General features: G+C 40.4%; 1 protein-coding gene across 3 annotated transcripts in view; it reads left to right on the top strand.

The window, feature by feature from the left end:
- Positions 1 to 22,563, top strand: part of cdk14 (cyclin dependent kinase 14) — a 314,716-nt gene that overhangs the window by 85,464 nt on the left and 206,689 nt on the right. For all 3 annotated transcript variants that reach the window (XM_084725970.1, XM_084725971.1, XM_084725972.1), the window contains one exon: positions 15,015 to 15,260. In XM_084725970.1, the coding sequence (XP_084582096.1) occupies positions 15,015 to 15,260 (246 nt within the window). The remainder of the gene's footprint in view (positions 1 to 15,014; positions 15,261 to 22,563) is intronic.

Here is a 22,563-nt window from a genome sequence, read left to right as displayed (position 1 = left end):
CATGTGTATCTGTGTTGAGACGGAATTCTCATCACAATCGGTTGTGGTTATTGGTTTCAGATGGTGTGGTATGGAAACAAGTACATATTGACCATTTCTAAAGGCAAAAGTGTTACATAGATAGATGGTCCGAATGGCCATGGCTGAAGGCGGGAGTGAAAGACCTGTCATCATTGTTCAAATGGACGCATAACAGAGCACACTTTCAGACAGTCTTCATTCAAAGACCGGTTCCACATGAAGATTCACAAGAGAGTAGGTGTGTGAAGACTAAAAGAAGAGAGTTTTGAGAGAGAAGTTCAAACCCTGCCTTTCATTTTCACTCCTGGCTGTGCGTGTCGGACGGTCAGTTTTGAAAAGTTACAATAAAATTTTCAAATGTGGGAAAGGTGTGAGAGGGAGTGGGTTTCAGATGCTCCTCAATGATCCAACAGTGATTTAATTCCAGAGATGTTCTCATACCATACCTCACTATAGAGCTAAACACTGAGAAGATCCCACTCATATTATGAATTGAGGATTTAGATTATTAGTCATAATTTCGTAAACACTCAAGGTAGACTCACCACAAGCTAGGAGACTGTCAAACAATGGTATATGTCCCTATATAAACCACAAGTCTGTATTATATCAGCCTTGTTTTAAGAAAAATATGTTTTATTTGCAATGTCATGGAGAAGTGCAGCGACATCTCTGGTTGGTGGAGCTTGCTGTTACCATGGAAATGTTTACTGCCCCGTGGATGGACAGGCCAACTAGTTGTGTAGCTAATGTGAATTGTCTTTCATTCATTCATTTTCTGTAACCGCTTATTCCGTAAGGGTTGCGGGCTGCTGGAGTCTATCCCAGCTGACATTGGGCGAGAGGCGGGGTTCACCCTGGACAAGTCGCCAGTTCATTGCACAAACTCACATTCACACCTATGGGCAATTTAGAGTCACCAATTAACCTAGCATGCATGTCTTTGGACTGTGGGAGGAAGAATGGAGAACCCGGAGAGAACCCACGCAGGCACGGGGAGAACACGCAAACTGCACAGAAAGGCCCTGACCCAACCAGCCAGGGGATCGAACTCAGGACCTTCTTGCTGTGAGGCGGCAGTGCTAACCACTGCACCACCGTGCTGCCCCTGAATTGCCTTTGTATAAAGATTTTCTCAAATGTTGGTGAAGTGAATTAATAAGAAATTCAATTCTGGAACTGCAGCCGCTGAAAAAGTGAGCGGTCATTGCTCCAAGTCTGATACGAGAATTTTTTGTATCGGCCGATATTGAGCAGGCTAGCAATCTGATACTGCTGTATAAAAAGATGATTTTTTTTTAACAGCTGTATACTACTAACTCTTTTGGGATGTGTGTTTGTTATCATTGTTGCATGTTCTGGCTCAGGTTTTAAAAAATGGCACAGGGGATAAACCAGGAATTAGTAGGTTTCTCTATCAGGATTAATAAATTGCATAATATTGGATTGATGCTCAGACTTGAGTGCTCACCAATACCCGATCCAGCATTTTAGGCTGTATTGGAGGCATTTCTGATGCTGGCATTGGTATAGGAAGGTGTGGAATGAGTTAGCGTTAGTGTCATTTAGGCTACACAGTACTTACTGTGTTTAGAAACCCACCTGACTCTCAGCATCTTTTAGCCAATTGTTTTTGTTTTTTGGGCTGCAACTTTATTCTTGTGGTTCACTCTCACTGCTCTCATCATTGCTGTCCAGCAGTGAAAGTTTTAATAAACTGTAGGCTTACACTACCTGCACCAAACTGTGTGTGGTCCATACGAATCACTCCCCCAGGGTTTGTCCTGCATGTGATCCACACACCAAATTCAACCAGAATAGAGTGAAATACAGTTTTACTGTCACTGTTACTTTTTAAAGTAATAATACCCAAAATCTTGATGCGGTGAGAAGATAAGATAGTTGCGTGCTGTGTTTTACTCTGAAGTGCCCTTTGTGGCACTGGAGTCTTAAAAAAAAGGAAGATCAACTGGTTTTAAAGCCATCACTTTCACCTCCACTGACTGAAATCCTGACCATGACTTTGGGCATTTGAACTGGGAAACTGGGCAGGCTTGTTGTCATAGAAATAAATGATAAGATTTTGATGTTTATTGTAACTTTACTGTGATTTTATTGTAATGATGTCTGCTGTCTTGACTCTGACATACAGCTCCACTCAGCTCTCTGGTGCAGTCTGTGTCTGCCTGTCTGTGACAGTGTGTCTGTGTTAACTGGCTATTACTTGTGACTTCTAACCAGTCAGAGAGTGCCGTCGGCGTGACATTGAATCAGACTACAGTCAGTGTAATAATCCCATTTTGGTTTTTTCTTTTTTGTTAATCTGAAAAGCGATCTGACCCGTGACTCAAAACTGTGATATGATCCTAACTGTGTGTTTTGTGATCTGTTGCACCCCTAAACAGTGGAACATTTAGTAGCTAAAAAGCCAAATATTTCCTTCAGGAAGTGCTGGAGACCAAAATTCGAGCTAAAAGGAGGGTGAATGCTGGATTTACATTTATTGCATAGCCAGAAATGTGACTCCAAATGAATGCTGGTGTTGTCTGTGTCTGCTGTGGGGCAAAATAGGCAACAGTCTGCCAATACAACAACTGTATGATATAAGACACTCTGTTCCACTGAAAAAAAATCCATCAGTACCACTTGACAAGCCTCATTTTCAACTTGCTGTGAAATGAAGTTAGTGGATGCCCATGTCTGTCATGTAAGCCTCTCTTTGCACATAGACATAGTCAGAGATGGATCAGAGATGGACCAGATATGACTTTTACTGAAATGTTACCGTGCTGACTTGTCAGCACACCCCTCAATCAGACCTTCTTCTGCGAAACTGCAAGTCATTATTGTGTCAGTTCATCAGCACATCTCCACTTCAAATCTCTGTCAGCAGCCAGTGACCAAGGCATCAACACAAAAAGCTGCTGTGTTTGAGGAGGCACCGGCTATATTTAGCACGCACACACGCAAAACGCCATTCAAGAGCGGTGAAACAAAGGCTCGTGCGGCCCAGACAGTGTGGATGGGAGGAGGATGAGGTGTTTTTTCCAGCCTCTCCTCTGGTGTATCGTCTTCAGTGTCGTCTTGAGCCCGGGCAAGCTGATAGCTTTGCTTTGTCTCAGTGAAATGGAAATGCATTCACACAGTGGGTAAGCCCTGAACGTGGCCAAGTTAACATGGCTGATGGCCGTGAGTAGGCAGAGCACATAAGTAGGCTTTATGGCTGATTGGTCTTTTATGGCCTCTGTGGCTCTTGTCATACTTCAAGCTAATGTCATCAGTAACTACTCCTCTGGAGATGGTTGCATTAGCCCGGGCCTGCCCACTGTGTTACTGCCTACCTTTTCCATTACTGTATGACAACTGGAAGATAAGATAAATCTTAAATGATCCCTGTGGGGCGATGGGGTCACTGCAGCAGTGCAGGATAAATTATAGATAGGAAAACAATGCAGTTTATCACCCTTTGTTTATGTGTGTGCATGTGTGTGTTGGTATATGAGAGCTGCACGGGCGGCGGAGGCAGAGGGGGGGGTATTAGTGATTAAAGAGGCTGTCCTTCAACCAGAATCGATATGGTGTAATTGCATCCGCGGCGGGGTTTTCCTGTCTTGGCGGGGCGTTCCCATCCTGGCAACAGAGGAGAGCCAGATGTAGCAGGGAATCCACATGCTGCCATGAAGCAATGAGTGGATCTGGCTTCCCATCGTCTGTGCACTTGACTGCACTGAATGCTTGCACTCTTATTTGTTACATTAACAGGATCTCGTTCACTGAAAGCTGCAGTTTTTTTCTTGTGCCTTTTTTTAATATTGTGATTAATACATTATAATGAAAATGACTTATGAAAGCAGTGACACTGATTTAAGGCAGTTGCAGGAGATAAAATCCAAATGGTGGCGAACTGTCAGGTGTCCGGTGACATTGCATTTCTATAAATCGATATCTGCAGATGAATGCAAAATCTGTAGCCAAGACACAAGATTTTGGTAGCAGAAGCATTCTGGTTTCTAGTCTGTTTGTAGTCAGAGATGTACTGAATAATCAAGTTTGACTGAGCTTTGGTTGCATGCAGCTGTGCAACACAGCGGCCCATCCCCCCCTGAAAGAAACAAAATATTTTATGTTGTGAAGACTTTTATTTTGAGGTTTTATTTTGAAAGGGCGCATTTGTTTTCCGCTTCCATCATTCTCTGCTACGTTTCTGCCGTTGTTTCAGTGCATAAGTCACTGGCGATGTGCTGTCAGGTTCATGTTGCACAGTTAGTTCACTCACTCTCTGAGGATCCAGATTTTGCACTGTGTTGTCAATGTTGAAGGGACAGTTTACCCAAAAATGAAAATTCAGTCACTATCTACTCACTTTCATGCTGACTGGAGGCTGGTTTTAGTTCTTTAGTCCACAAAACACGGCTGGAAAACAGCGTTGCAGAATCTCCTAAACAATTGAAGCGAATGGTGACAAGTTGTCAAATGGAAAAAAACAACCAAAAAACTCCCCAAATGAGATGGAACAATGGGATCTACAGCTTTCTTTGGACATCAAAGTGGATTTATCAGGGTCCACCAGTGAAGAAATGCACCAAAAAAATACAAAAAGTGGGATTTCAGACCAATCCAAATCTGGACCCACATTCACCAAATTAGGGGCCATCCTAAACCAGCTAGCATGGAGTACAAGTGAAAAATAAACTTGTATTTCCTTTGTAAACATGTATCCTGTTCATGCACAAACTTACCCACACTTTTTTACACCGTCTTTTCATTTGATAAATGTGTTTGACTTGTCTTACTTACCTGCACACAGCAATGAATTTAAGAAGATTGAGCCATTCACTTTTTGCGCAAGCTGACTGTTTTGTGTGTGCTTACGCGTTTACAGTTTGCAATGCATAATATGCAGTAACTCAACAGAATGAGCACAGCATCTATCAGTATCCATGGTGACAGACATTTCCTGCTTGTAGTGAAGAATTGATGCAGAGTTCCCCCCCATAGCTGTTAGTTGAATTTATATGGCCTGGTGTTACACAGATCACACTCCAGCCTGGCCTCTCTCTCTGTGTTTCTGTGCTTGTATAGATTCAGCGGATCAGTTGGAGCAGTGAGGGTCTTGGCTCAGGATCATCTGTAGATAATCTGCCCCCTGCCTAAGGATGTAATATAGTAATTGCAGGCAGTGATGGCTTCATATTAATGAACAAACAATGTTGGCCTATATATGTTTCCTATTCACTATTGTGTCAGTGTGAATGAGTGTGATGGCACGTTGATGTAGTAGACTTCTGCAGGCATGGAAGCCAGCATGATGTCTCTGCTGGTAAAAGGTGCTGGATTAATAGTCCCTCTGCAGCAGCTCTTAGTGAAATGTTGATGTGTTGCTGTAAGTAAATCTTAATACTACAGCATACAATATTTAAGACCATAGTGTGCTTCCACCTTTGTGGCAACAATATGTCTTTGGTCCTACTGTGTATCAGCATGGAAATACCCAAATGCAAAACACTGGCTCCATAATTGCCTTCTTCAGACTTTGACATGTCCGGATTGATTTTTAGAATGTACGAACAGCAAAAAGACCCCAAGAAGTCTTGATCGGGTCAAGGTTTCTGCTTGTTCAAATGATGTTTTTCCTCATCGCAGCCGCTTTAGTGCTTGCTCTGGGTGAGAACTATTAAGTCTCAGTAAATAATATTATAAAGAGTACGTTCTAGACCTGCTGTGTGTGAAAAGTGCCCTGAGATAACTGTGTTATGATATGGTGCTATAAAAATGAAATTGACTTGACTTGGTCACATTTAGATGTGAGCTACAACAATTAATCAATTAGTATACAACTATTAAATTAATCGCCAACTATTCTGGTAGTACATGATTTTGAGTCTTTTTTTTTCAAGTGAAAATGTTGAAATTCTCTGGTTTCAGTATTCAATATCATTGGCCAGTGGACAAAACAAGACACTTAAAGACATCATCTTGGACAGGTTAATAGATAATGAAAATAATTGTTAGTTGCAGCCTTAATTTGAAATGTGACAGCCTGGTCGCTCTAATCTGATTTTAAAGTGTGTTTTGTGTCACTTGCAATGGAACACAATGATGGCGCCAGCCTGCTCTGTCGCACCAGACAAATTCAGCAACTGCACTGGGATTTGACAGTGCGATTGTTTGGAGGGCGTGATGATGGATCTCTGCATCACCACTGATACCACTGAAAGCTGCCTCACCACTGTGTGTAGTCACTGATGCCTACATCAGAAACTCAGGCAGATAGGTTGGCCGTCAGTGTTGTCTGAATACGCAGATCAGATCCGATGGCTTGCAAATAACAGTGTGGACAGAAACAAATATCATCTACAGTCTGAACAAAATGGGTTTCCCAATTTGCTGCAGAAAAATGTCTGAGCCAGCACCTTTTAGATGAGACAGAGACTCTGAGCCAGACCTTATCGCCCAGCATCAGTGTTGGACTGCACTAATGGGACCAAATCCCTGTGGCTAGGTTCTACATCTGTTGACAAGCCTGAACGCAGAGCACAAGAGTGGAGGCTGAACAGGAATTGCAGAACACCCAATCCAATATGGCTATAATGTTTGGATGTCCATGTACTCAGTTTCAGTGCCTACATAGATTTGTAAAATATGGGTTGTAAATAAATTAAAATTAAAGTAAAATGAAGTTGGGGAAAATATCAATTAACAGTTCTGTATTTTCCATTTCTTCTTTGAAATGCTTTGTTTTATGTAATATTAAAAAAGCCTCATACTAGGTGGCCCATAGTGTAAAATAAGTCAGGATGTTTCACTTGACTGAATTGCTGAATACCTGACTTTGATGCCAGATACCAGCAGTGTGATGTTCTTAGTGCTGGCCTGCGTCTGCAAAGCGCAGCGGTGCGTAACGTCTCCATGAGTTTCAGATCCACACTGCTCATTTTCCCCTCAGCTGTTTCAGAAGTGACACGTCCCTGCGAGTCTGATGCGTCCTCTGACAGCTAACAGATGTTTTAGGCTGCCAATTTCAGACTGGTTACATCCACAGGTTCAAGTTTTGTGTGAATTCAATATTGAACATGCAGGTGGTGCATCCGTCCAGCCATGAATCCACTCAGGTGTCAATTCATCGATCTGTCCATTTCAAGTTGCTCGTCCCGGTCGGGGTCATGGGAGCAACAAAACCACACAGTAACCAATTAGAGATGGGGTTCGATGGCATTTTATTGAGCATGAATCCAGCTCCAAATCCTTTCCAATCTCTTGTAAAGTCTTATTTATAGGTATTTTGTTTGGTGGGGACTGAAGAGATGTTATTTTAAAACATATAATTTTTTAAATTCACTCAAAATCAGACCTAATCCATGAAGATTTTCTTGTTCTGAAAGCATCTAGGACTTTCAGCACATATTTAGTCACTGCTCTGTGACATTCATTAACCCTGCTCTGACTCATTTTTCCTTTTGCTGCAAGGGAAAATCATGTTCTCTCCTCACTGGGGGGGCTGTGCAGCAGCTGCATAAGTAAACACAACACAGTGGAAATAATACTACAGCTTCTGCTTCACCATTTAGCAACTATCAACTCATTTATTTTGCCCGTTTTTCTGGTTGTGTGATGCATTTAATGTTACCTGCAGCCAGTAACACCTGCAGAAAGCTGAGGCCGAGCTCTCCGCCTTCTCATAGAGCACAAGTTCTTGCTGCAACGTGATGGATAGTGTAAATATTTAAACAAAGCTACCCTGCCACAAATAGTGTGTCCAACTTTGGAACATTAAAGTTAAGGTGGTCAGCCATGTTCAGTAAGTCAAACCTTTTAACAGCTGTGTCTCTGAGTTAGCACGTGTCTTTACAGATGCCTGTAGTGTGACAATGAGGCAAACGAGACTATCTAAGAGACACTGTGAATTAAGAATCAATATTGGATTCATTGGCTGCAGAGTTTAATGTATCTGGTTATATTACCAACTTGGAACCAGACCCAGAATGGAGCTGGCAACTGGAATCCATCCCTACAGCAAATGCAATCTTTTTAACTTCCCCACAGGGGGATCTCCAACTGCTCCCCGGCCCGTTATCATTTCACTTACACGGCGCAAATTACACAGCTAATCCTGCACAGGATTATTTGGGTGTAATGGGAATGACACATTTTAGATATTTCACTAAACCACAAACAAAAAGTCAAGGGCAGATCTCCACACTAAGCATTTCCTGCTCGCCCAGGGCAAGTAAACTAGCCATGACAGGCTAGTAAATTTAGCAACCCACTTTCCTGACAAGTGATAAAAACAAATTAAACTATTAAATTAGAGTATATCAGTAATTCCTCTGCAATGTTTCATGCAGAAATTGCAAAATTGTGGATTTTTCCTCTTAAATGTGGAGATTTTCTGCTTTTATCATATTAAACTGAATATATTTGGTTTTTGGACTGACAAAACAAAACCTTTAAAGACATCATCTTGGACTTGGAACTGGCATTTTATAGAGGTTGTAGCCGTAGATTAAACATGGCAATTAACTTTAGTCTTGTTGCTATTTGATAGCTGCTAATCAATTCAACAATTTGTACAGGGGCAAGTAAAAATTGACTTTGGGAAAGTAGGTTTCTCACTCACTTGCCTGACTGGGCAAGTGAACAAATCACCAATCAGCTATTGTCTGATGAAGATTTACCCTCGGGGGGGAAATGGCCAAAGTTTCAGGGCTTCCAGTGTAGCCAGCGGATAACAAGGTAACAGGTATCCAAGTCAAGGCTTCCTCTCCACACGCTGGTCATTGTTTACAGTCCCATCAGCAACCTGAGATGCGTTAATGGAATTAGAGGCTAATCTCCATCAACATACCCTCATATGAATGCAGATGACTTTTAAAAAGTTAAACTGTGGTCAGACTATAGCCAATTGGTCCCAAGATTGCATTTTGTCCAATGTGTTCTGCCTCTTTTTCTCTCCACATGGACTATTTACCTGCATGCAACCAAGCCCAGTCAAATATGATTGGTCAGTGCTGCTTGGACTACAAATGGAAACCAGACAGATACCAGATACTAAAATCTTATTTCTTGACTATAGGATTTCTCTTGTCAAAATCATGAATGTCTACACAAAATGCTGTACCAATCCACACGGTAAAGGTTGAGATATGCTGTATGCTGTATGCTGTATGCTGAATGCAATGTGGAGATGCCTTCCGTGAGCATGCAAGCTGGAAACTGTAACCAAGCACAGGTGTGTTTTATAACATGAGAGGATAGAAACAATGTAGTTAAGAGGGGGGTGTCATATTCCAACCACAATACTCAGCACAGAGGCTGTTAATGAAGAAGGACCTCATGACACAAGGCCAAAGCAACCTGTTACTGTCATTCACCGAAGAAACACCTCAGTTCCTGCCAGGAGCAGTAGGAGGAGTGTTTCAGCTTTAGTGAGGGAGAGGTGTAGTATAGCAGTTTAGCTATAAGCATGACTATAACGGATAGTTTTGCACTTTCTAGGAAACCTAACACACACTTAAAAGCGGGTCGTCCATGCACACCATTAGGCTTAGCTGGATCATTTACAGCTGATACGACTATCATGTGCTGTCCAGCGGTGGAACAAGTATTCTGATCCTTTACATGAGTAAAAGTTGCGTTGCCACAGTATAAAATATTCTACTGCAAGTAAAGGCCTGCAATTCAGGAAGATGCAGAAGTATCATCAGTAAGATGTACTCAAGTGATCAAAGATAACTAAGTGCTTATTATGCAAATGTACCATTGTCAGTGTTATTAGATTATCATAATTGATGCATTAACATGTATTTAGCATTTTGATGTTGTTGCTCAGGGGGCTCAGGAGAGTTGGCAGATGAGTCAAAAGTAAAGTGGAACACACGGACAGAAGGCAACAAACTTTATTCAATCAGTAACTCTTCATCTGAGTCAGAAGGGGGTTCTCAGAGTTTTGATGATTGAGTGCTACTTGAGGGAGTCAGCATATGATTGAGGGCAACCCAGGAAACACCGTGAACTGTGATTGGCCTGATAATGGCACTTAATATTACATTTCTTGACAGCTTAAGTCACTGGTTTGCATATAGAGCAGATCACTATATCTGTAAGTAAGAGTAGATACATCAACGCTTTTTCTGTGCTGGTTTTTCTGTCTCTCATTAAACTAAGGGGTCATCCTCTAAAAATCAGAACTAGCATTGATGACAGAACATAGTTCCTGTGACACACGTGAGGTCCCAGTAGTTGCCATGTGGTGAAGAAAAACTTGTACTTCTGGTTGGTTTTTGGTGAACAAAAGAATAAATTTGAGGAGCATCAGTTGGTCTTGAATATATTGAGTGTAATCCGACACATATCTGTGCACAGAGTAGCTCCTGGTGCAGCATGCACACATGGATACACTAAAGATACAATAGAAACATAGTTTTATGACTCATGTCACACAGAATCAAGTGTCATCAGGACCCAAGACAGCAGGGTGCTACATTACATAAGCAGCATTGCCAGTGTCACTTCAAACTAAAACAAAAGCTGTGAGGACTTCAGCTAAGGCCCAAGATATCCATGTCTCCAGACATCCAGAGTCTGCATAGTGAGCATGTCAAGAGTGAAAGACACTGAATTTCTTTACCACCAGTAACTTTCTACAAGTTGTCCTTTCTAACTTGACAGATGCTTGTAGGAGTTAAACAGGTTGACACAGTTGCCAAGTACTGTCTTAAATTAAGACACGGGCCACTGAAAGTGAAGGGCTGGGTATCGATTCAGACTTCCCAAATCAATTCAGTTCAATTGAAAAGGATTCGATTTGATTCACAATTCAATTTGATATCAATTTGGCTAGGGATATTTCATGTACAATACCAATTTTGCTTGGATATGGAAGATATTTTCAGAGAATTAATGCTGTAAATTGTACAAAGAACCCTCTAAGCTGGTGCGTTATTAAAAATATTAATGTTTATATTAAGACTTGACCCCAAAGTTACATTAATGGTGTATTTTTCATTAAATATGACCTGACCAACACACTAAAATTAGCAAAATCTTGTGTCACATCTTGTGCCACAACAACTATTAACAGGGTTTAAACTACAGACTGTACCACACGATCGATTTTGGGATTTTATGAATCAATATTAGACCAGGCAAAGGACAAATCGATTTGAGTTGATTAATCAGTTTTTTTTCTGATGGTTCTAATGGATTGATTTAAGTATAATGCAAGCTTTTTCTGTCAAACTGGGGGCTGCTCAGCTGAGCTGTACCATGCAGTGGAAACACGGCACACATCCATTCCTAGTTCTGAAAAACTTTGTTGACCTTCTTCTCATTGTGTCACGTCCTTGTGACTCTGGAGTACCTGGAACATAAGCCTTGTTGAACACATCCTTCCCCTGTCATCAAGTATTGATGCCTTGTAGTGTGATAGGCCCTAAATGACGCTATTTGTTTTTGTTAGTTTATGTGTTTTTCCAGATGACAACTGCTGTCAATAAGTACACACTGGAAATGCGTGGGACTCAAGTTTATGACAGCTTGGCTGCCTCATTACCAAACTCCACATCTCTTTTTCTTTCTCACATCTTTCTCTTGAGTATTTCCTGGCCCATTTTACATGCTCATTTGCTTAGACATATTTTTCTGACTCCTTCTGTTGGAATAATATTTTTTTTTTATTTCGTGCTTGAAATGTTTGGATGTACAGATGAATAAAAAGGGAGCTTACCTTACTAACCTTACTAACTTACTTAACCTAGCAGAGTGGACTAATTCAAGTAGTTTTTACATCTGGTTATCTTGTAGTTTGAAACATAGGCATAGCAGCCATGTTGACATGAAATAGAAGAGTAAACAACGGGTATTCCCAATGATGCTAATTAAGGTCCTGTCCCATTTAGTGTAGCGGGGCCTTTCCAGGGAGTCAACATGCACAATAGCAGCACCCTGACTCAGTTTGACCTGAATAGAGGGGAACCTTAATTAGTACCACTGGCAACACCTTATATTCAACTATTTCATGTCAGAGTGGCTGCTGTGAAGAAGGCCATTTATGAATTTGCTATAAACATACAGTTTGTCAATCTGATCATTAAGTTATGTGTATTGTTATTTATTTTTGGGGGGTTGAGAATGTAGCTAACATAGCTAGCAGTGTGCTACGTTAGGACAGACAGAAAAGTTACATTAGCTTAACTAGCTAAAGTGCAGAGTAATCAACATTACTGCCACTATTATCATGGGTAAGCAGTAGAGTTGGGCGATATGTTCAAATTTTCCAAACAATCATCATCATCAGTGATTGGCGATACCATCGTGCCCCCACCCACCTTCTCTCGACCTCTCAGGTCTCAACTGGTAGATGTATGCAAGTGGTGAATTTACTACGTTACGCATGCTGCATACGTTCACTACATCCAATAGACAAAATAAACTCACAAAATGTCTTGAAATTACATGTTCTCACACTTCTTTTCCATTTCAAACGGAGAAATACAACCGTTCACCTTCTGAATTCAAGTTTCTCTCTTTTACCGAACTAAGATGACTTTATTGGCTCGTTAACACACTTAATTCAAACTCGTCAGAAAAATGTGTAAAACTCACCAAAACCATCTTTGTTAGTCTGTCCACTCTAACAACAGTCACCAGCTCTGGTTTGGTCAAAATAAATCCTTAATTCACTGTGTGAAAAGAGTGTAAAGAGTCTGACTCTGCAGGCTGTTTTCCTCTCACTCCTCACCTCGCTCAGCGCACTCATGGTCTGGCTGAGGGGGTGTGTACTGTACCGCTGGATGAGAGCGCCGTGCAGAGCAGAGGCTGTCACTCTGCAGACTATTACATTAGCAAAATAAAATGACAAATATCGCCCTAAAAATCTTCCAAAAAATGATGGTGATGGATTTAACCCATCGTTGATAGACTATATATTCATCCAACTGCCCAACCCTAGTAAGCAGCTATACAGCTGTTCTAAGTAGATTTGTCACAATACCAGAATTTTGACAATTATATGACTTAAATACTTTTACCTTAATGAAGTTTACCTTAATGAAGTTTCCAACTCACAGCCAAACTGCACCTGTGTGTTACTGGCTACCCCTTCCCCTTTAAGGAAGGTGGCTTTGTGGGTAACCTGTGTATGTAACTGAGGTGTAGAGGGGTTTGTTGTGAAAGTGAAGTAGCCAGTGAGCAGCTACAAGTCAGGTTAAAGCCTAAAACTGGATGTCTCCCAAATACATTCGTAGCTGCGGAGCTGGAGGCCTCAGGGATCAGATGAGTGATTGTGTTTCTCTTTAGATTCTTTTCAGCCACAGCAAAAAAAAAAAAAAGCAATGACTCGTAGCTGCTAACTAGCTAGGTTTGAGTTCAGTGGAGCGACCAGCTCTGCAAAGTTGTGGAACTGTGACTTCATGACATTTCATGAAATTCTGATGCAGCAGTGGCAATAAATGTAATGTCATATAACGGAGGCACTGGCCAGTTGTAGCTGACCTGAGGAACATTGTGAACTGCATGAGCCATTCAGTTTGCCCAAACACAGAGTTTCCTGATTAATGGTTAATGTTGAACCCTGTGTGTATAAAAAGTTTCTACACTAAATGTCATTTTTTTTATTATAGGCCTGTGTCCTACACTCGGCCAAAAAGAAAGATGATTTCATTCTGTGTTCATACAGTAATTTTAAAAAGTGATTTTTAGCTGTGAAGCAGCTCCTCCAGTCCCTCTGTGATGCTAGCATTAACATTAGCTCTAAGTGCAGAGCAGTCAACTGCACCACCGTTATTACTAGTATGCAGCTATAGCAGTTATAAGTCAACTTTAGAGAACTCATCATTATATTTCAGTATTATTGAACAAGGTCTATCATTAATGAAACTTGAAAAAAATAACATTTACAGAAAACTAGCCATGTTTAGGTAGCAGACTGACTGGTTGAACAAAAATGAATACATACATATGTTTTACAATATAAAAAGCAACTGCATTCTTTAATCTGATATTGTTGATGTATTGTTGATGAACATGCATCATACATTTAATGCTATGTAGAACACAAAAAACAGGCCTGCAGTTTGATTCATAGAAAATAATCATAACTTAAATTGCAGTTTTGCTCAGAAAGATCACAATCAAACTATGTAACCCCAATCACACTATCAGTAATTTGTTTAAGAAGTTTCCCAACAGTGAGGGGGAGACCGTGTCGTGGGAAATACTCCGGAGTGTCCAGTGAAACCTGGCCCAAATTATAGAACAAGCCAAAGGAGCTGCAAGCCGACTCCTCCTCGTGTATTAGAGTAATTAGAATTTCTTCCTGCAGGGGAGCCCGGCCCTAAATATTTAATCTGAAGGGAGCCGTGGCAAAACATGTCATGCCGCCTGCGTCTTTTGTGTCCAATACACACAGTCCGTGGTGGAGGAGCGGCTGGTAAGGTGCCTCGTGTTGGAATATGGATGGGGAGCGTGGAGGCCTGTGTGTGTGTGTGTGTGTGTGCTTGTGTGTGTGTGAGAGTGTGTGTGTGCCTGATGGGCTTGTAGAAGACAATCTGTAGCATGTCTGCACAATTGTATGGATGTGTAGATGTGTATCGCAGATAAGGTGGAATTGTGTGAATACAGTATGGGAACAGCAGCAGCAGAAGCAGCCGGCTGTGTGTGTGTGTGTGTGTGTGTGTGTGTGTGTGTGTGCAGCAGAGCCGACAGAGGCTGGAGCTGTTTTGATCAGAGAAAAGAGAGATGGAGATAAAAAGGCTCTCATCCTAGCAGAGAGGTAGCAGCAAGGCTCTGCAGGGAGGGAAGAGACCCAGGCTGACAGAGAGATGAAAAACAGGCGGGATCTGGAAGGCGGGGGCACAGTCAGTTTTTGGCTGAACACTGGTAATCGCAGATGGATTTTTTTTCTTCTTCTTCTTTAATGCTCACTTTTATCTTCTCTCCTCTTCCTTCCCTTTCTTTTCCCCTTCGTCTTTCTTTTTTTTTTCTTTTTCTGACAGATATGTGTCACAAAGATGTCCACACGCAGCTGCCAGGGAACAGACTCGGTCATCAAGCCCCTGGACACCATCCCTGAGGACAAGAAGGTGAGAGTGCAGCGCACGCAGAGCGGCTTCGACCCGTTCGAGAAGCCCGCCAGCCAGGTGAAGAGGGTCCACTCTGAGAACAATGCCTGCATCAACGCCAAGAGCTCGTCCTCCGGCAAGGAGTCGCCCAAACTGCGCCGGCACTCCAGCCCTAGTTCTGTAAGTACACCTCTCACATACTGCAGGAGAACGTGTGTTATTTGATTGATTACATAGTAATTAAATGTATCCATACAGATTTCATCATTTTAATAACTCTGCACTTTGCAATCATTATCCAAAATACACCTGATGGTCAAATCGTGTGTCAAAGTAGAAACAAAGTATGATGAGGAGTCTAATTAGACATCTTATAATGAAAACGAATCTTCCTTGCCTCTGATTGGCCGGTGCTTGCATCACCAGGGGCTGGCTGCACAGCTTTGATTGTAGCTTAGATCTATTAAAAGCCCATATTCCACACAGACCAAAGAAAGTGAAAACGTCTTTCTTAGAAACCTTTTTAGTTTTCTCGACATAGACCAGTCATCAATTAGACAAAGCCGTCTAATCCAGGTCTTAAAAAGACCGAAATCATCTGATGGAAGTGGACCTCTGTGACTTTTGAGAGACAAAATCTTCCTCTTACAAATAAAAAGTTGACTTCATAAGCAATGAAATGGTACACTGACTGTAAATAAAGATGGACGACACGTCTCCACCTTCTAACATTGTAGAAAACTGAAGGCAAAATATCCTGAAAACATCACTCTGCATGGTCTGCAAAATTCAAAAAATAAAAGTACACAAAGCGTTGATAAATGTCGATAATAATGACAAACCTTCTGTTCTCTTTAGTTCCTGTCACAAAATTGATCGGTGGAACTCGCAGGAAGCAATGAACGTTGGCCAAATTTGCAGAAAAGTTGCAGAGTTTGGACAAAATTGCAAAGTTTGCACAGAATTCACGGGAATAGGTTTAATTTGTGTGTGATGTGATGTGATTGTGTTGTGATCGCACCTTCCTGCAGGGACTGATATACAGTTTCTGAATTACTGCAAATTACTTTAAAAGTAAAGTTTAAAATAAAGAGGTCAAGTTTGGTTCAAAAGAAGATGTGCACACACATGTTTTAGAACACTTTTTAAAATATAACTATGTGGACAAATCTATGCTGTCTCACTTGTTTAGGCTCTAAAATAAGAGAGCCTTAAATAAGTTAGCATCAGCTCAATAGGAAAACGGTCTCTCAAACTTTGCAGTTCAATGTTAATGGTGGCTTACAAGTCAAAGGAGAAGCATCAATATCCCTCTAACATGACATTAGCTCTAGCTTCAGTTTAGGAAGGTGTGTGTATGACGATGGGGACGTGGGTAATTGAACACTTGAAGCGTCCAATTCAAGTTTCAATTCAATTCAAGTAAGTGTAAATAGTTCAGAGTGACATGTACAGTTCTGATGTAAAAACACTTGTGTGTTCACATTTGGTTTTGACACAACTATTTGTTAACTGACAGTTAAATATAAAGAATTTGACTCTATCCAAGTTTGCTCAAATTTCACTTTCATTTTTTCTCAACTTTGGAACTGCAGTATCAAGGTCCCGCCCACACTTGTCAGAAAAATAGGATCACTTCAACAAACATCAGTGTCATAAGAACTACCTACAATTAAAGTTTCTTTTTTTTTTTTTACTTTAGTTTGATCCCTGTTTCATCTGCTCACGGGGGCGGGGTTTATGACCTATGATCCAATGTTTTGGCTTCACTTTTGGGGAGTTGTCATGTCATCCATCCATCATTCCTATACAGTCAGTGGTCTGGTGTGACCACATAAAGAACTTAAGGTGGCTGCTGTTTGCCAGCTTTAGACAGTGTAAACATTGATTTGTACAGGCTGTAACTGAGTCAGTAACATGTTAAACATACTGTACCTCACATGAGACATGCTTATTGTTTCCAGTGGTAGAAATAACAAATTACAACTACAGACTGTCTTTTTTGGAGGGTACTTGTATTTTTTCCAAGCCTGTAATTTTACTTGTACTTCGAGCTGCTACATAAGTTAATGACGCTTTCTGCGATAAGATTGGTTGTTTCTGTACAGTTGTTCTTACTGGCTGTCACTGGGTCAGATTCCCCTTGAAATCAGATGAAACAAGTCTGTGTTTACATCTTCACAGGGAAAGTTACAGTGATTTGTACGTCAGCCAGCTGTGTTTCAGACCCTTTTACAGGGCTCTCGTTGTAAAATGTGTCAGATGAAAACATGTAAAAGTCAGACGATTCAGTGAGTCAACACGTTAGCAGCTACACTAGTGAGAGTCATCATTTTAGCGAACAGAATCCACAGTCATCATCTCGAAATGAGGAGCTGCTTTTGTTTACTTCTCTGTGGAATCACAATTACACAATTACTTGCTATTTTGACGTTAAATCTGTTATCGCTGTAAAGTGCATATGTGCAGTGCAGGAGGAGAAAGCTTGTCAGGCATAGCAGCAGTGACTGAGGAGGGCGGGTCTTAAGGAAGGGTCCATTTAGACTGAAAAGTGTTATGAATATGGTGGTTTGCTCTTTATACTCTGACAGTTTTCCTAAAATTCAATTAGAACATAGCAACATATCACGTTGCTTACAGTATCGCAATATATTGCAATATATTGCAATATATTGAATAGTAATAATAATAATAGTTTCCTGTCCATCCCATTTTCACTTGCTCTCAAACTTTAAAGGAATAGTTCATTGTTTTGAGAATTGTGCTTTGCTGCTGTTCCATTCTCTTTGTGAGTGACATGAAAATCTTGAGATCTGTGACCAAACCCGACGGGACCCAATCAGACCTGACGGGTTTGGGTCTGGTGGGGCCTTATTTCTCACATTTGTCATGGACTTAGGTTGGGTTTGGACTGTACTATTATTATTATTATTATTATTATTAGTAGTAGTAGTAGTAGTAGTAGTAGTGGTAGTAGTAGCAATGGAAGTTCTAATGACATGAAAAGATTGATAGTAACTTCCTGCACACAGCTGTGGTAGAAGGTGATTAGCCTAGCTTAGCATAATGACTGGAAACAGGTGGAAACGGCTAGCCTGGCTCTGTCAAGCAGCAGCTGGCCTTCTACAAAAGCAACAGCCCTTGATTTCTCTCTTGAAAAAAAACAACGTGGTGCTGGTTGTCGAACATGGTCAGTGAGCACAGGTCTTGGCGTGATTCTCTGTACAAGCACAACCTCACCGTGACTCCTGAAGGCTGCACAGCGGCTGACTGTTGTTCACCAATAAAAAGTCACAGTATGTAATAAAGATAAAATAATAAAGCAGGAGAAAGACCGCAGGAGAGGCCACTATCAGCAACAGCGCTGATGATTTGGAAGGCAGTCACCTCTGTTTGAGTTGATAAACAGTGGGTGAGAAAGCAGTCAACAGTTGTGCCAGCGTTGTCATGGAAACACAGCTTGGAGTTTTGAGATAGGATGGGGTAGAGGTGGTAAGATTTTCCCTTTGCACATAATTAGTCCTTATTTATATCTGTGGAACTTTCTCTACTCGCATTGGACTAGTTTGGCATTAAAAGACGGATCTAATTCAAGACATCGTTCAGGCAGGAGGCAGAAATCCCAACGTACACTCCAATACGATGGAAGAATAAGAAATAAGGGTTCCAAAATTGTTCCTCCTGAAGAGCTGAGGTTCTACCCAGAACCATTTGCATCTGAAGAACCGTCTTTTGTAAAAACAGTTTGTCAAGGATTCTTTGTAAGGCTAAGGGTTCAATCCTTGAAGAAATCTTTTCATCAAGGGTTCTTTGTACTTTATGGTTTCTACGTAAAACCCTTGGAATGTAAAGGGGTTCTTGGTGGAACTCCATGGGTGGGTTCTCGATAGAATCCTTTGAATCTGAAAAGGTTTTTGGTAGAACCCTGAGGAGGATTCTAAATAAAACCTTTGGAATGTAAAGGGGTTATTGATTAAACCCCCAAGGCGGCGTCTAGGTGAAATTCTTGGAATATAAGGTTCTAAATAAAACCCATGGAATTTAAAAGAGTTCTCGGTAAAACCTCCTAGGTGGTTTCTAAGTAAAACATAAAGTGTTCTTGATAGAACACTCTGGGGCTCTAGATGAAGTCCTTGGTATATAAATGGGTTTGCATCAGAACTCCCTGGGTAGATTCTTGTCAGCACCCTGAGAAGGTGGAAAAGTTCTGGATAGAACCCCCAGAAAGGAGTCTAGATAAATCCATTGTACTATAGAAGGCTTCTCCTTTAGAACCTCTCATAGGAGGTTCTGGGTGCACCATTTCACAGACAGTTTGTAAGTATTGCAAGTGGAAACTTTAAAAATGGTTCTACAAGGAACCAAAAAGGGTTTTCCCATGGGGACAAGCCAAAGAACCCTTTGCGGTTTATGGTTAGGACTTTACTTCTAAGAGTGTAAGATTATATATGATTAAAATGTGATCAAAAATAAGAAGAGGTAGGGTTGAAAATTAATAAAGTTTAAACATGAATTAATTTTACAGATCACTATATTTAATATCAGTGCTTGTGTTATTGGCAAGAATGTAAAGTGAGTTCTAGAGTAATGATAGCATTAATAAGTAGTGAATTTATTAACACAGTCAACAATAAATATAGATTTTTTTTAAATGAAAAGCATACAGATGGAGCCACAGTTATTTTTCAGCCCTGCAAAGTATTTGCACATCTTCCTGTCAGAAAACCACCAATCAGATGGTTGAGACAGCCTGAGGCAAAGCCAGGGCAAAAAGTCAATAAAACACTGGCTGTTAGACCATTTTTTTTGCCTTTTGAGTGTTTAAGCAAAAGGCAGGATGCAGGCTTAATGCAAACAAACCATGTTTCTTGAAAACAGGTCAATCACTTTAAAAGTAACTTTGCTTGTCAAACTTTGATAAGATTGAATTCCGCTCCAGGTAATTCAGGAATGGTCCATTCGTGTCTGGAAGTGAATATAAGTGCGTCCATATCCACCTTTTTCATCACACCTTTTAATTTGTGCATAAAAAAAACTTGAGTGGGAAAAGCAGAAATTGGAAAAAAAAAGTCTGAAGCTGAAATATTACAAAAAGCTTTTTCTCGCTTGCTTGCTTTCTTACTGAGGTGGAACAGTTGATGCATGTGAAGTGTTACGGCAACAGACTTAGTAAACCAATCATGGCATACAGTACATTGGTCATGTGACATAAAAGTCCACTGAAGAGATGAAAACATCAGATCTGTGTGCAGCGATGAGACTGTAACCTTCCTTACATTAATACATGAAACAGACATAAATGTCATGGTTCCATGTTTTCTACTGTTTGACATTTGGTAGTTGCTCTTTTGATTACTTCATCTTGTGTCCTCGTCTTCTGCAGTGGTTTAATGGCTCCGACTGGAGAGATTATGTAAATCAACCGTTCCTAATATTCACATAACGTGAATTAAAGGTGCTCTGCTCAGAATTTTTGAGGCTGATTACTGATCGCTGGAAACAATACCAGCTGATGCTGATCACAGATCACTGGGTGTATTATGGTCATTCTGGAGACTTAGTCATGATCCACAGGTGGATCACAGGACATGCTATTGGTTTCACCAAATAAATAGATGACTATGGAGGAAATTCTGCAAATTTAAGATTCATATCTGTAGTGCACCTTTTTATAAAGCACTTGAAACCTGTATATTCTTTTACTTATGAGAAGAAAAAAACAAGAGCTTGTTAATTCTGCCTAAATGCACTTTTGAGAAAAATACTTTGTATTTATTTAACACCAGTAGTTGAGTCATACCTTAGTAATACAACAGTACTGATACTTGAGTACAGTATAGTCCACTAAGGGTGTAAGAAAATATTGGAAACATTGAGTATCATGATATTATGTGAAGTGATACTGCATAGATTCTTCACTTATTTTGTCTCATTTATAAAGTTGGCTAAAATGTCCCGTATTCTTCTCCTAATGAGAAGAATTTGGGACATTGAAATGTCCTCTCCTCATTGAGATGACCTGTTAACTCAGCCTAAATGCATTTATTTCTCATTCATGAAATATTTAACGTGTATATGTTTTCAATAACATGCATCAGGATAGGTCAGGTTAGGTTGTTTATTGTCCCCTCATGGGAAATTTGTTGTGCAGCAAGAGTTGACATGAAAATGCGATACAAAAGGGCCACATCATTGACAACAGCTGCAACAATAAATACAAACCATGAGAGTAAGGAAAAAACACGTACAAGTTCAAAGGAAGGGAAATTTCATATCAAGTATGAATATGTAAGAATGCTGAAGTGCAGGTGGGATAAATGTGCCAGCACAGTGTAAGGACTGCAGTCAAGCTGCTAGCTGCTGTTGAGCATATCAGCAGTCCTTGGAACGAAAGAGGTATGAAATCTTTTAGTCCTGCGAACAGATGCCCTGAAACAGCGACCTGAGGGCAGCAGCTCAAACTCCCTCTGTATAGCATTAACCCTCCTAAATAGCTGCCTGTTATAAATGACCACAAGCTTGATCTGACTCCTCCCTTTTTACAAGACTTTCATGTCAATTCTTACAGTACAGATTAAGGTTTCCAAACCAAGCAGTAATACAGAAAATTAAAACAGATTTGCCTGTAAAAGAGCGCCATCATCTCAGTGGAAACATTAAAGGAGTTCATACTCAAGAAATAAAGTCTTCGTTGGACCTTTTTTGAGGTAAAATCAGCGTAGTATTCAAAAGTCAACACTCAGATATTTATACATCTCAACTACATCGATATCAACACCTTCTACAACAGTTGAAAGTGGGCTTGGTGGTGACCTGAAATCAGTTATCATGTTTTTCGTTTTTGAGACACATTTAAAAGGAGGAAAGACTCATCACACCAAGCTACAAAATCATCTGACCCTGTTCCTCCCCTTCAAGAAGGATAACAATCATCTGATAATATAAGATGATGTGGAAATGGCAGTAAAAATGAACATTTATACATGAATGAACTCTTCCCAAGATGTATAGATAAGAAAAAAAAAGTTAGAGAATCACTCATTTGAAGCCCTGTATTTCTTGTGTACAATTATATTTATTAAACTATTCTCAACAGGATTTATAGTATAAAAGTATAAAATAAGTATACATATAAAACATTGTGAAATTTATTACAGAGGTACTAGGGGAGATGTAATGATGGTTTGCAGAGTTCTTTTTTTAAATCTGCCTCTGTAAAACTAAATGGGTGATTTTACCATCAAAAGATGTTGCTGTACCTTTAAGTTTATTGCTGTGAACTGAGTAACAATATAAGGCAACCAAGCTCATGAACATTTTTAATCAACTATCAGACCTTCTTTTGTCCAGATTATGACAGTGAAACTGTATAAAGAGATGTCGATGAGTAGTTAGTAAGGAAATGAGTCCACCCTGACCACAGTGGAAATTAAAACTCTTGGTTTGTGTGCTATTAGTTGTACTTGAAGCCGATAAAAACAAT

The sequence above is a fragment of the Lutjanus erythropterus genome, chromosome 9 (assembly GCF_056507025.1).
Source record: "Lutjanus erythropterus isolate fLutEry1 chromosome 9, fLutEry1.hap2, whole genome shotgun sequence".
Taxonomy (NCBI): Eukaryota; Metazoa; Chordata; class Actinopteri; order Lutjaniformes; family Lutjanidae; genus Lutjanus; species Lutjanus erythropterus.
This window is presented reverse-complemented; position numbering and strand designations above follow the sequence as displayed.